We start from the raw sequence: 15,121 nt of genomic DNA, 5'->3' as shown, positions 1-15,121 counted from the left end.
GTTTTTCTCGCCAAAACTCGAGAAAAGCTAGATCGTTATAGCTGATTTTAAGATTGAAATGCTTGTCCTAGTTCAAAAAGGATTAAAAAGTAAGAAAATATGGAATAACAAAATCTATATATTCATATATAAAAAATAATTGGTGATGATTAGTCTCGCTAAAGCTCGAAAACGGCTTCTTGAATTATATGCGGAGGTTCAGGGAAACATTTCTGAAGCAACCATAATAGTATTTGCGATTTGACAACCATCGGATGTTTTGTGCTCTTTTTTGTGTTGATCTCTAGTGATAGTGAGATCTATACTCACTTTGATTAAGTAAACTTTACGATGCCAAGGAGAATGTGACCTGACTTAAGACGTCACAGTCACTCAAAGGTGCGCACAGAGTCCCACGTTCTAGCCGCTCTGATAACCAGAAAGCATACCACAACAGCAGCGGGCACGACATAATGAAATTGAGCGATTCCGCAGACGCAGTGCTCCTGTGATCCTGGAAACAGCTGCATTCCACTATGATCCGGCAATAAATTATTGTGTCGACAATTCGGTATCATTTGGAGAAATAAAATAATTTGTTAATATTGCAAGACGTAAAAGTGATTAATATACTAGATTATGTTGCCCTGAAGCCAAAATAAAACTGCCCCAATTAGGCTCTCCACCAGATTTTTTACGTTTTTGGCTTTAAATTCGGTCACAATAGTGGCGATGGTGCTTTATAATCGTCTCAATATGACCAAATAGAACTTCTTACTGATCCTCCACAACAAATTCATGATGTTACGAACCACGAATATCGAAAAAAAAAAATGATCATCAACTTGTTTTTTGTGCGGCTTTGGCTTGGTTGCGGTTTGAATCGGGACGAGTCGAGCAAAAACACGTTTGATATCCAAAATATCCACCAAAATCATCCGAACGGACTCTCGAGATATTTCGAGCTCTCTTGCCATCTCCCTAACACTAGCCTGACGATTTTCAATCACCATATTGATCGTCCTTAACGAGGCATGTCTACGACCATCTCTCGACTGTCTTTGAAGGCTGTGTACCACTCGTAGGCTTGTGTTTTGATAAAACTGAATCACCTTAAGCCTTTTCTAACATTTGCAATTTGTTTATTGAGTGTTAATAGTTAAAAAACCACGATTGCGGCCGTAATTTTGATCTAAAAAAATTTCATAACGAAATTTCACAAAATGGCGGCGGTTTGAACAAAAAATATAATATTTGGTCCTTTTTGTCGACAGTCCTTCACATAGAAAATATTTTACAAATGTTCTCTCCAAATTGGAACCAGATATCTTTACAACTCTTCCTTTGAGAGTGGAAAACGTTTCGAAAAATACCATTTTGAGAAAAAGGCGTTTGAAGACTGGAGTTGCTCTGTTCCCCACTCTGTTCCCTTTCTACAGAAAACGCTGCAGCGACCGTAATAATTCGAATTTTGATTTCAAAATTTGAGATAATATTTACTATAGTGTATACTATCCGATAATGCAACAAAAAAACGCTTTCTCGAAAGTTTCACACTAAGACTCTCCCTTAAGCAGCTGCTGTAAACAAACTGGTTGACAGATCGTGTACATATTTGTCATAGTAATTACAGACAGTCCTACCAACTTAGCAAAATACATTTTTTTGAAATATGATTTAACCGGAGAACTTAATTAAAATTTCCTGGTGCTTTTCTGTCACAATGTTCATACAAATGTAAACTATATTATGAAACGATTGCCTTCTTCTGTAATTAAAATTATCCAAGATTACTTTCATTCCGTATACTGTTTTTAGAAATAAAAGAAACAGTCTTTTTTCAAATAATGTATTATTTGTTGCTAAAAAGAATATGCAAAGTTTCACAAAACATTATGCTAAGTTAAGTTTGTTTCAATAGGTTTAACGTCAGTAATGCTAAACACTTATGGAGGCTATGATTTTCAATAGCAAACGACCAACTCAGTGATAATTCTTTGGTCTTATAGCCATATGTACATATTTGAGGGAGTAATAAAGTCCACGCCAGTGATTCCACACTACGCCTCTGCCATTCTGACTTTTTGGATATTCTCCTCCTAAATATAAACCGTTCAGGTTGCTGTAAGTAAAATATAATAGGCAAATAATTTAATATCTAACATAACATTATTTGAAAACTCCATATGTTATAAATTCATTCATAACTATGAAAAAGACGTGTATTACCTGTAATAACAACTATTATACCACCAAGCTCCCTTAAAATATACTGCACAGTTATCACTACTTTTGTCGTTGTGCTTATCTTTAGTGGTGAATTTTTGCCCGAGATGATAAGTGAACGAGTCGCCCGCCGTGCCTGAATATTGTCCAAGCGAAATTAACTCATACTTATTTTGAGCGTTGCCTATAGTGAAATTATCGTACTTAGCAAAACTTTTCTCATTTTGAAAATCTTCCAATTGAATCCACAGCTCATGAGATCGGGAATTCGTCAGGGCATGTATTTTATCCAAGCCGAGAAAGAAATTGGCATTCAAATCGCCGAAACCGTGTTCATACTCAATCCACCCACGATAGAAGTCGGTGTCGTTGCTTTGACGACGCTGAATTATAGACCATGGTTCACCGCCATCAGGATCACGAAGACAATAAACATTGAAAGGGTGTTGAAGGAATTCTGGCAGATAAAGTTCATAAACGCCACTCTCTGCATATTTCCCGTTTTCTTGATGCATCGCTTCGGTACAAGAAGATGGTTTCTTGGTTGCAAGTGGCGCTGATTCCTGATTCTTCTTTATTTCACGTATTATCTGATCTTGCATTGCCATTAATTCGCTTTGCATACTAAGGAATAAATAAGTCTTACTTAAACTCTATAATACAAACATATGTTACTACAGATTATACCTCTCTAATTTGAGGCTCAAGAGCTCCTCCACTTTGTTGACCGCGCTCTTCAATAAATCATCGGCACAAGGGTGGGTGAGAAAAGGCTAAATGAATTGCAAAAGAATTTCAAAACTAAAATTTATTTATTTTACTAAATTTACAAATGAAAATACGGCTTTATTGGCGCTACTTTGAATAGGTGCTGAACAACCCGGAATACAAAAGATGTCCACACGAAATGGACAAGAAGATCAAACGATGCGCCATTCTCCACAATTTCAGTCAAATTGAATGCGAAATTGATGACTGTGTCTTAAATATTCGTTGTCGAGTGGAGAATTGTCTTGTGCTTATCAATTAATTACTCGGCTGAGCGGGTGATTTGGTTATCAAATTTGTGTATAGATACATATGTACATGTGTACTTATTCGTCGAAGATTTTTATATAAATTATAATATATAAAAAATAAAAAATACTTTTACATCTTATTGATACTCAATATTATAAGAATAGGTTACCACAGATTTTAATTATCTAATTTCAATCTCAAAGCTCAACCTTATTGACCGCTCTCTCCAATAAATCATGGTCACAAAGATTGGCATTTCAAGTGAATTGTACAAGTATATAAAATTCAAAATGAATTTATTTTATTAAATTTAAAAGGAGGACAAATACCGCTACATTGGCGCTACTTTAAATAGGTGCCGAACAATTCCCAGAATACAAAAGATTCCCACACATAATAGACAAGAATACAGGGTTTGTCCGGAAAGAAATAGAACTGAATTGACTAAATAAAATTGATTGAACAAAATCGTTACAATACTTTAAAAACTATCTAAATGGGCTCCGTCTGCGTCTATGCAGCGCTGCCGAAGGAAAGCAGTCCTATTACTTCCCGGACAAATCCTACATCTGCCGGAAATGTCGGTCTTTAACGAAGTTGTTTATTGCTTTACAGGAGTTCAAGGAGTTGATTCGTAAAAAGGTTTTTGAATTTCTGCAATATAAAAAAACTCTCATGGGCTCTGGTATTTCACTGTTATCGAAAGCAACATCTCTTAGTTTTGTCACTCATGAATTTGTGATTTTAAATAACCCAATTCTGAATTCGAATTTATTGCAAGTGCATTAAAGGCCAGCTCCCCGATTATTGCAATAGCTCAGCTGGAAGTATACTGCAGTGGACCGGTAAGTTAAAGGACCGCCTTGGCTCTAATTTATCTACCTACCACTTTGTTATACTTTTAAGGTCAAATAATACGAGTTTCGGTTTTACCTTCACAAAGCTGCTCTTTTAGTGCTACTTAATCACTTTCCAGTCATATTTGAAACCAATAACTAAATTACCACAGATTATAATCGTCTTCACACACATATGTATCTTTTACTTTTGTATATTTGTAAGAAATTTCACAGAGATATGGTGACATTGTTTATTATATACTTATTAATTATATATATTTCGTGGTGTCTGAAAAACTTTATTGAAAAGAAGCCGCATTTCCATTAGGTATTCGATATTAACCGAAATTAATAACCGATTTTTTCTTTTCTAAAACAGATACGATAAATATTAAAGTCACATTCATACTTGATTTCTTGATTTCATTCTTATATCTCTCTATAAAAATGTAATATTTTTTTTATTATTTATTTAAAATAATTTTTTTTCCAATTTTGGTCATTCCAACACACAACTTATTTAAATTTATAACTACCACAGGTTGGGAATTGATTTGCAATGAAACACAACAATTCACTGCGCACAAAATATGCCCAAAAATTATGCATAAATATTGAAAACGAACCGACATTTTCTGTGACTTTGGCTTGACTGAGAGTTCTGCGTATGTGAGGAAAGCAGCGTTTCAAATATTATTCAGTCTCGACTAAACTCGAGATAACAAATCACTTACACATTAATATACGTGCACATACAGGGTTTGTCTGGAAGCTAATAGGACTTCCGCCGCGACAGTGCTTCGGAGCGTGCCCAATATCAAACCTCGAACCTCTGCCATAACTACAGATATTGAAGAAATTTTACAAAAATATTTAGGCAAAGTCAGCGACACTTGTATATAACGATGCTTAAAGTCGCCGTCTAATCGGCACTGGTTTCGCTTCACTTAAATCAAATAATATTGTGTAAACAATTTTTCAATTAAAGTCCCTTATACAAATAAAATGTTGCTGCATTATACATAATCAAATTAAATCAATAAGCAATAACAATTCGGTGGCACCACGTCTTTTTGGAGGGCCGGGAAGAGATCGCTTATGAAGACCGTGCTGGGGATCTGTGACTTCGACAAATGCCGAAAATGTGACTTGTGTGGGCAAAGTTTTGAACGCAGGCCGTCAACTAAGTATACGTTTAATAGCACAAATGTTAAATTTATCAAAGTCTGTAGTTCATGATATTGTGACGGAGTACTTGACCATGTGCAAGGTGTACGCGCAGATGGTCCCATCACAGGTGACGAGTTATGGATCTTTGAGTGTGATCCCCAGACAAAGAGGAAATCTTCCGAGTGGCAGAGGGCATCCAAACAGCATGTATCTCAGCTCTCAGGGCTATTCCGGAGAATGCCTTCCGTGACGCCTTCAATGCTTGGAAATCGCGCTGGCATCACTGCATCGGCGCAGAAGAAGCCTATTTTGATAGTTTTTAAATAGTTGTAACGACTCAATCCTAATACTTTCCGAACAAACCCTGTATTATAACACGTTCTAAAGAGCTCATCTTTCGCAAGGGATCAAAAAAATAATTCGAAAGTTGAATCAAAATTATGGGCAGTCGTTTACTTAAAGATCGGAAGCATGACCGGAAAAAGTGCAACAAAAATATCTCCTTGAAACTAAATTTTTTTTTCCTCGAATTAAAATAATCTTTATTTAAATCTTATCCGATTAAAAGTTGCTTGCGTGATTGAAAAAAAAAACTAATTTTATTAATTATAATATGGAAATTTTTATAAAACACTAGAGGATCCGTCTACGCTTTACTGTGGCTGATACGTAGACGGTACTACTAATACCATCAATTTGAGTGAAGTAACTTGTGTTAGTTTACAAAAATTGAATCGAAAAGCATTTCGTGTGTTAATAAAGCATTGTTTCTTGGAGTCCAGTCGACAGTCAGTCTAGTGTACATTGTGAACCAGTTCTCAAGGTTATGGCATCAGTCTTTTACGAAACGCGTGGTATAATATTCATCGACTGATTACTGAGCCAGTTATAAACCATTACACTGCGTATTTGGTTGCAGTTCTATTCTACCGTTCCCAGTATTGAGCAATATTATTATTTTTTATGTCTAACCTTCGGTTTGTTATGACTGCAATTACGTCCTTCGCCTTGACGACGAAAATGTCAATGCCATTTTTTGGTATTAAAAATATCAGACGGGTGCGTCCTAGAAACAAACTGCCTTGTTCAGAAGCGACAATGAGTATAATCCATATGTATACTAAGTATGCGTGGATACGAAAATTAGTGTTCTCCCGCATTAGCCCTGTGTTGTTATTTTTTACAAATTTTGTGTTTTTATTTTGTGAAGTCATAAAATTTTCAATTGATTCTTAAATGAATTTTTAAGAAATGCTTATGATTTGAAATACTCGTATAATATTTGTATTTATGAAATGTATTAAATTTTAGCAGAAAGAGATAAAGAGTATCCTCTTTATAACTCATACAGCTCATCGTTCCATCGAATGCGGTATTCGCCATGGACCTAAATCTTCCGTAGAACTTTTCTCTCGAAAACTCTTATAGTCGACTCATCAGATGTTGTCATCGTCCATGTCTCTTCACCATATGTACAGCACGACGGGGATGATGAGTGACTTATAGAGTTTGATTTTTGTTCGTCGACGGAGGATTTTAACTCTCGATTGCCCACTCAGTCCGAAGTAGTACCTGTTGGCAAGAGAATTTTGTGTTGGATTTCAAGTCTGACATTTTTGTTGGTGATAAAACTGGTTCCAAACAAAACACTTCTCAGACGTTTTTACAATAGTTTGACTTAGTATTGTTTGAATACGCGGCGAAGATAAACACCAGCAAGCAGAAAATATGCCATGTTTTGACTGATTTGGTTAACTTTAGTCTGAAATATTCGTGGAAATCCAAGAGAAACTGGCTAAAACTCGAGAAAAGCTAGATCGTTATAGCTGATTTTTAGATTGAAATGCATAATAAGAAAATATGGAACAACAAAATCTAAATACTCATATTTGAAAATTATTACTTAGTCTCGCTAAAGCTCGAAAACCGCTTCACCGATTGGCAAATATTGGTCTTGAATTATATGCGGAGGTCCAGGGAAACATTTCTAAAAGCAATCATAATAGTAATTGTGATTTGACAACCAACGGATGCCTTGTGATCGTGCCCTTTTTTGTGTTGATTTTTTGTGATAGTGAGATCTATTATCGCTTTGATAAATTAGGAGAATATGACCTGACAATGACAATGACAAATGTGCGCACAGCTTCCTCACGTTAGTTAACGACATAGCCTCGCTCCGGGTCACACACACTCACATACATCTTATCTCCTAATATACATTCCGAACAAAGGCGAACTATGTATGTAAACCGATAGAACTCGCTTTGACATGCACTATCAGTCGAACAATAGAAATAAACATGCATTATCTAGAAAGGCATTCTCAACATGTAAACAACAAACATCTGGCAATGGAATAATCCACTGCGATAACCAACTCCGCATCTCAAGTAATAGCAAGATAGCAGATATCGAATTACAACAAAGAAGTCGCATGCAGATAACAGCAGCCGCATTTCATTAGTATAAATAGCTGTAAGATCTTATATTAAAATTTAGTTCTTAAGAATATCAATAAAGGCACGCATTTCGGCGTATAAATAAAATTGTTTAAATTCTTGAACTCATATCGTGTAAACGATATTAACTGGGGGCTCAACCAGTCTGTAAGCCATCTCTATCCATTGAATAAAACGATAGAAAAAATTCCACGGGAAGTAGGACTTCCAGCACTAGATCTTTGAAAAAGGTGCTTAAAATTGAACAAAGATAAAATTAATATTCCTGCAAAATCTGGAAAAGAATAACGGATAAGTCTTGATATATAGATAAAACAGTCAAGCAACGTTATATCAACGGATATCCCAACACGCTAGAATCTCAAAAAAGGAGACAAAAGCCGTTCAATTTGCGTCGTCCCCTATTGAACACCGACGTCAAGATGACAACACAAGAAATCGCAAGCTTGAGAGCACAAATCGCTGCTCTGACCACAACGTTCACTGAAACTCAACAAAGATTGAATTCGTTGGAAACCCACGCAACACCTAACGTCACAGTCACAAACCAATACCAGGACTGTACACCAAACATCACAGATGAATCACAAATAAACTTAGAAATATTCAAAACCTTACCAGTCTTCACAGGCGATATGAAGGTCATGGAGAAAACGCGCCTGGACGCACATGGAAAACATCAAGAATTACGCTACTACATCCATGTACTACACGGCACTCTCGATTGTACATTCCAAAATTCAAGGAGAGGCGGCCGATATTTTAATAAACCACAACACCAAATTCAACTTTTATTCCATAATAAACCGTCTCGATTATACTTATGCGGACCAGAGACCTCTGTATGTTTTGCTCGAAGGAATGAAAAGAATAAAGCAAGGAAAAAGGACTCTGGCAGAGTTCCATTCCGAAGTCAGCAAGTCACTTAATCTTGCACTCACTAAAGTTGAGATGGATAATCATGGACCAGGAAATCCATCAGCTATGATTGAATATGCAAACCAGGAAGCTGTGAGGACATTCATTCTCGGTCTGAACAGCAAATATACCAGCGGCACCCTCTACAGTCACAATCCGAAGGACTTAGAAACCGCTTACGCTATCGCGAGTACGATATACCACGATAATATAAACTCACAATTCGACGTTCCGCAATACAATCAGCAGAGACAATATAATACATCACAGTACCAAAACTCAAGCAGAAGACATTACGAGGAGCCACAAAGGTACAAACCTAACGTACTGGTGCAATACAATCAGACAGCACCCCGGCAACAGCATCAACCAATGGACGTAGATTCATCACAACAATACACGAGATCCGCAAATCCCAATAGGGATCATTCCAAACCACAACAAAACAGCTATAACCGTCAATTACAAGGGCTACCTCCAAATAATCAATTTCGCGGTAACCCTCAAAAAAGAGAACGAAATCCTTCATCTCATAATTCCCACGTACAACAGAAATGTCAACGTGTAAACCAGACACGCGACGAAGAACTACAATCGCTTACACCAGAATACGAGAACGATGATTACGAAACAGGCAGCGCTTTTTTAGGCGCATGAACGATTTGCCGTGTCTGCAACGCCACTGCAGGGATACAGGCAAACTTATTAACATCCCGATTGATACTGGAGCAACAAACAACTATATAAGTACAAAATGTAACTTAGGTAAGTCTATTCAAATTAAACCTGTAAAAGTGAAAACTCTTCATGGTTACTCAATAATGGTTAATAGTGAAAAATATAGAGCAGAAATCGAAGAAATTATGCAAAGAAATGAAGACACAAATGAAGTGCTACCATATACTACCACGGTACAAGCTACCATTATGTACCGTACCCTATGTCGGATAGCGATTTCATTAACAAAGAAATTAACAAACTTTTAGAAAATGAAATAATTCAACCCAGCAAAAGTCCGTATAACTCTCCCATTTGGACAGTCGCAAAAAAAGGTACCGATGAACAAGGGAAACCTAAGCGCAGAATGGTCGTAGACTTTCAGAAACTTAACAATCAAACTGTTACAGATAGATACCCCATACCTGATGTGGCTATGACCATACAAAATTTAGGAAACGCAAAAGTATTTTCAACTCTAGACTAAGAGTCTGGTTTCCATCAGATCCTTATTAATAAATCAGACAGGGAAAAAACGGCTTTTAGTGTAAATGGAGCTAAATACGAATTTCTTCGTATGCCATTCGGCCTGAAAAACGCCCCATCTATTTTTCAAAGATGCGTGGATGATATCCTTAGACCATATATCGGGAAGTTCGCGTACGTCTATATAGACGATGTTCTCATTTATTCTTCCTCTCCTGAAGAACATATCGAACACATCCGCATAATCATAAATGCCCTTCACCAGGCCAATATGAAAATCTCTAACGAAAAATCTCACTTTTTCAAAGACTCTGTTGAATACTTAGGGCATATAATTAAATACAACAAGATTACAGATATTAAAAATTTCCCTATTCCTACAACACTGAAGGAACTCAGATCCTTCCTAGGTCTCGCAAGTTACTATAAAAAATTTATAAAGAATTTTGCAGCCATCGTCAAACCACTAACTACGTTCCTCAGAGGAGAGAACGGTGGCATATCAAAGAATCAAAGTGCAAAAATAAAAATCACTTTAGACGAACCTGCACTAAAAGCACTGAACATAATAAAAGAAGAACTACAAGCCCAGGTCGAACTCTTTCAACCAAATTTTAACAAACCTTTCGAATTAACCACAGATGCTAGCAATTACGCTATAGGAGCCGTATTATCCCAAAACCAAAAACCCATATCATTTATTTCACGAACGCTCAGTGAAACAGTGCAAAAATCGTTTACAAACCCGGACATCAGAACGTGGTCGCTGATGCCCTTTCTCGTCAGCAAATAAACAACACTTTAAATTCTGATGACTCCCAACATTCAGCACAAAGCTCACCAACACAAAGACTCAAACGAGTAAAAAAACCAGTAAACTCCTTTAGAAACCAAATTATTGTAAAACGGTCAGATCAGAACCCCATCGAAATATTCTCACAAAACATATTTTCTAACAGCCGACACACGATCTTTTTTAATACGAAAACTGTATTACTAGATAGACTAAAAAATGTAATTAGACCAAAGATAACTAATGCTATACAAATAGACGAGCAAATGTTATTTTACGCCGAAAATGACATTATCAACACATTTCCAACTGTATCGATTGTACTAGCGCAAAAATTGGTGGACGATATTACCGAAACCGAACAACAAGAACAGATCATACAAGACACACACAGACGTGCTCACAGAAACTACAAAAACAACGCACAGGAAATCTCGCTCAGATACTACTGGCCAAACATACGTGACGCTTGTAAAAAAGAAGTACAAAACTGCGAAATCTGCCTCACAAACAAGTATGAACGCCGACCAAATAAACAACCAATAGGATCAGCACCGATACCGAACAAAGTAGGCGAATACATACACTTAGACTTATTTTTTATGAGCAACAATATGTACATTAGTTCAACCGACAAATATTCCAAATTCTGCCATTTGAGACAAATACCATCAAAGAAAGACACATACAAATATGTTGACGAGATACTGTCACAAATATACCCAAACGCAAAGTTTGTAATGACTGATAACGAGTCAACATTTACTGGCATATGTGCACAACAAATATACAAGCGATTACAAATAACGCATACCAAAACTCCAGCCTATCATTCGACAACAAACGGTCAAGTTGAAAGAACGCATAGCACAATTATCGAACTCGCAAAAGTATTAGCGCATCAACACAGTTCGGCTCCTGACGATCAGATATTTGAAGCAGTCCGACAGTACAACAAAACAATCCATTCGGTAACCAACCACAAACCCGAGGACGTGTTTTTCAATCAAAGGGAATATCCTGGCATCAAAGAGCGTCTTCAACAAAACCAACAGAGAGTTTTGCGATACCATAACCGTAATCGGAAACAGCTCAAATACAAAGAAGGAGAGGTAATATATTCAAAAACGCATAGACGAAACAAAAACGGAAAAAAATACGTGAAACATATAGTAAAAAAAGACAACGGAGAAACAATAACGACCAATAAAAAAGTAATTATCCATAAAGACAATATCAGAGCAAAAGCATGTACGGAATAGTATTTACCTTACTTTTCTCTATCGCACTTTGCGACAATATTATAGATTTAAGCCATAGGAAATATGTACTAGTAGAAACTGATCCTGTTTACATTTATCAGGATACAGCTTTCTTGTATCACATATCCAATCTCTCAAAAATATTGGCGCCATACGAAAGTATAATGAAATCATCATTCAATCTAGAAGACCAACCCCAAACTCAAATTTTAGTAAACAAAATCGAAACTCTGAAAACTCAACTCATTCCCAATATTTATAGATCCAAAAAATCACTTAACTTTCTTGGTTCCATGTTAAAATTCATCACGGGCACACCAGACCACGATGACCTTGTGGAAATAAAAACTTCACTTAATTTGCTAATAGAGAATAATAATAAGCAAAAATTAATTAATTCACAGTTCGAAAGAATACTCGAAAGCCTTGATCCCAAAGCAATAACCGAAAACATTGTTATATCAGAAGTTTATAATGAACTCAAATCAATAACTAACACTATAAATTTTGCAAAAACTAATAATTTCTATTCTGGCACATTAAATTTGAAAGACGTGTACGATTTAATAAACCATGAAAAGTTAGATCTTCCAATAATTAATATATTAGAATATGCCGACATTCATATATGTTACCTACAACAAACAATTATAACAATATACAAATATCCTATCCTTGAAACTAAATGTAGCTTATTTAATGTATATCCTTTAGCATATAAGCATGGTAAAATTAATTTAGACCCTAAGATCGCAAAGTGTAACGATTATCAAAGAATATCTAAATGTAGAAATTATATGGGTAACTTTATTTGTAAATCAGAACCCGCTGACAATTGTACTATAAAAATATTAGAAGACAAAACAGCACAATGCGAAACAACCCACGAAAATAATGCTCCACTTCGCATCCTAGAGAATGGATACATTTTGACAGATTACCAGCATACTTGGAACAACATGCATATATCAGGCCCTAAATTGATACACTTCAATGAATCCACGAACATCAATAACATGACATATTACAATCATCAAAGACAACTCAGAGAAATAATACACAATCAACACAACGAAAAACTTGAAGTACTCCGTATCCTTTCTTCAAACTCAATATACAAATTCAGCAATATCCAAACACTCTCAACATTTTTGATACCTATTGTAGAAAATCCAGTACATTTTACGTTCTTCATCATAATAGGATTCCTTACTTTAGTAGTCACCACTTACGGTATGGTACACCTCTGCCGATATCGCGTAAATAGAAGAATGCTTCACAGACAAAGGCAAATTGACGAAATATACGAAGTCGAATTGAATCGTCTTCAACAACAACAATCTGTAGCAGCATAGCGAGGACGCTCCGTTTTAAGAAGGAGGGGAGTTAACGACATAGCCTCGCTCCGGGTCACACACACTCACATACATCTTATCTCCTAATATACATTCCGAACAAAGGCGAACTATGTATGTAAACCGATAGAACTCGCTTTGACATGCACTATCAGTCGAACAATAGAAATGAACATGCATTATCTAGAAAGGCATTCTCAACATGTAAACAACAAACATCTGGCAATGGAATAATCCACTGCGATAACCAACTCCGCATCTCAAGTAATAGCAAGATAGCAGATATCGAATTACAACAAAGAAGTCGCATGCAGATAACAGCAGCCGCATTTCATTAGTATAAATAGCTGTAAGATCTTATATTAAAATTTAGTTCTTAAGAATATCAATAAAGGCACGCATTTCGGCGTATAAATAAAATTGTTTAAATTCTTGAACTCATATCGTGTAAACGATATTAACTCGTTCCAGCCATTCTGAAAACCAGAGAGAGACAAATCAAGAAAATAGTCATACTTCTATGTCAGAATTACGTTTTTAAGTGAGTGACAATGAAGTAAATAGACTTAGAAGAAACGAGTTCGTGCACATCAAACACAACAACAGCGGATACGACAAAATAAAATTGAGCGATTCCGCAGACGCAGTGCTCCTATGATCCGGCAATAGATTTTTGTATCGACAAATCGGTATCATTTGGAGAAATTAAATAATTTGCCGCGTGGTTGCGGCTATATCCGGACGAGGCAAGCACGAACGCGTTTCATACCCAAAATATCCACCATCTCTCTAGCACTTGCCTGACGATTTTCAATCACCATATTCTTCACCTTTTTATTATTTTCATCAGCTGAAGAGGGCGAAGGTCGTCCAGAACGAGGCAAGTCTTCAACGATCCGTCTTTGAAGGCTTGGTATCACTCATAGCCTTGTGTTTTTGATAAAACTAAATCACCTAAAGTCTTTCCTAACATTTGCAACGATTTCGCATTTATTTTTATCCATTGTAAAAATCGCAACGCACTACAGAGATGTACCGTCTTAAGGGATCGCCTCAGTGTTACACTCCGTAAAATTACTGGTTTTCGCGATTTTGTTTTTAATGTTGGAATTAATTAATCAATCCGATTTTTTTTTTATAAATAAAGTCATTAATGATGAATACAAAGTGATTTTTTATGTTTATTTATTGGGTGTATAACCGTTAAATAAATTGTTGAAATTATGCGTAAAAAAAATGTTCTGTACGACGTCCACGATTGCGGCCGTAATTTTGATCTAAAATAAAAATTTCAAAAAGAAATTTGACAAAATGGCGACGGTTTGAACAAAAAACATCGAATTTTGCCCTTTTTGACAGTTTTACTTAGAAAAAGAAAAAATTGTTTCAAAACTGTTTTCTCCAAATTGGAACCAGATATCTTTACAACTCTTCCTTTGAGAGTGGAAACCGTTTCGAAAAACACCATTCTGAAAAAACACGTTTAAAGATTGAAGTTGCTCTGTTCCCCACTCTGTTCCCTTTCTACAAAAAAAGCTGTAGCGACCATAATTATTTGAATTTCGACTTCAAAATTTCAGAGAATGTTTATTATAGTGAATACTATCTGATCACACTGAGCTGGTTGGCAGATCGTGTACATATTTAGCATAGTAATTACAGACAGTCCTATCGACTTAGCAAATTATATTTTCTTGAAATATGGTTTAACCGGAGAATTTCATACAAATTTCTTGATATTTTTTTGTCACAATATTCATATTATGAAACGATTGTTTTCTTCTGGAATTCAAATAATCCGAGATTACTTTCATTCCGTATACTGTTTTTAGAAATAAAAGAAACAGTCTTTTTTCAAATAATGTATTATTTGTTGCTAAAAAGAATATGCAAA

At 35.9% G+C, this 15,121-nt stretch overlaps 3 protein-coding genes and 1 pseudogene across 3 annotated transcripts in view; 1 reads left to right on the top strand and 3 right to left on the bottom strand.

Moving 5' to 3' along the window:
- Nucleotides 1-4,712, bottom strand: part of LOC125775767 (ryncolin-1-like) — a 38,895-nt gene extending 34,183 nt beyond the window's left edge. Inside the window, exon 1 of the mRNA XM_049446375.1 lies at nucleotides 4,601-4,712. Within this exon, the coding sequence (XP_049302332.1) occupies nucleotides 4,601-4,696 (96 nt within the window). The 5' untranslated portion in view covers nucleotides 4,697-4,712. The remainder of the gene's footprint in view (nucleotides 1-4,600) is intronic.
- LOC115065854 (techylectin-5A) overlaps nucleotides 1-15,121 on the top strand; it is a 304,739-nt gene that overhangs the window by 226,127 nt on the left and 63,491 nt on the right. The gene's annotated exons all lie outside the window — the stretch shown is intronic.
- Nucleotides 1-15,121, bottom strand: part of LOC109579265 (techylectin-5A) — a 37,154-nt gene that overhangs the window by 14,599 nt on the left and 7,434 nt on the right. The window lies entirely within an intron of this gene.
- On the bottom strand, nucleotides 1,813-3,716 carry LOC105233635 (microfibril-associated glycoprotein 4-like; annotated as a pseudogene).

The sequence above is a fragment of the Bactrocera dorsalis genome, chromosome 1 (assembly GCF_023373825.1).
Source record: "Bactrocera dorsalis isolate Fly_Bdor chromosome 1, ASM2337382v1, whole genome shotgun sequence".
Lineage (NCBI taxonomy): Eukaryota > Metazoa > Arthropoda > Insecta > Diptera > Tephritidae > Bactrocera > Bactrocera dorsalis.
The sequence above is the reverse complement of the archived record's forward strand: the minus strand, read 5'-3'. Positions and strand labels throughout refer to the sequence as shown.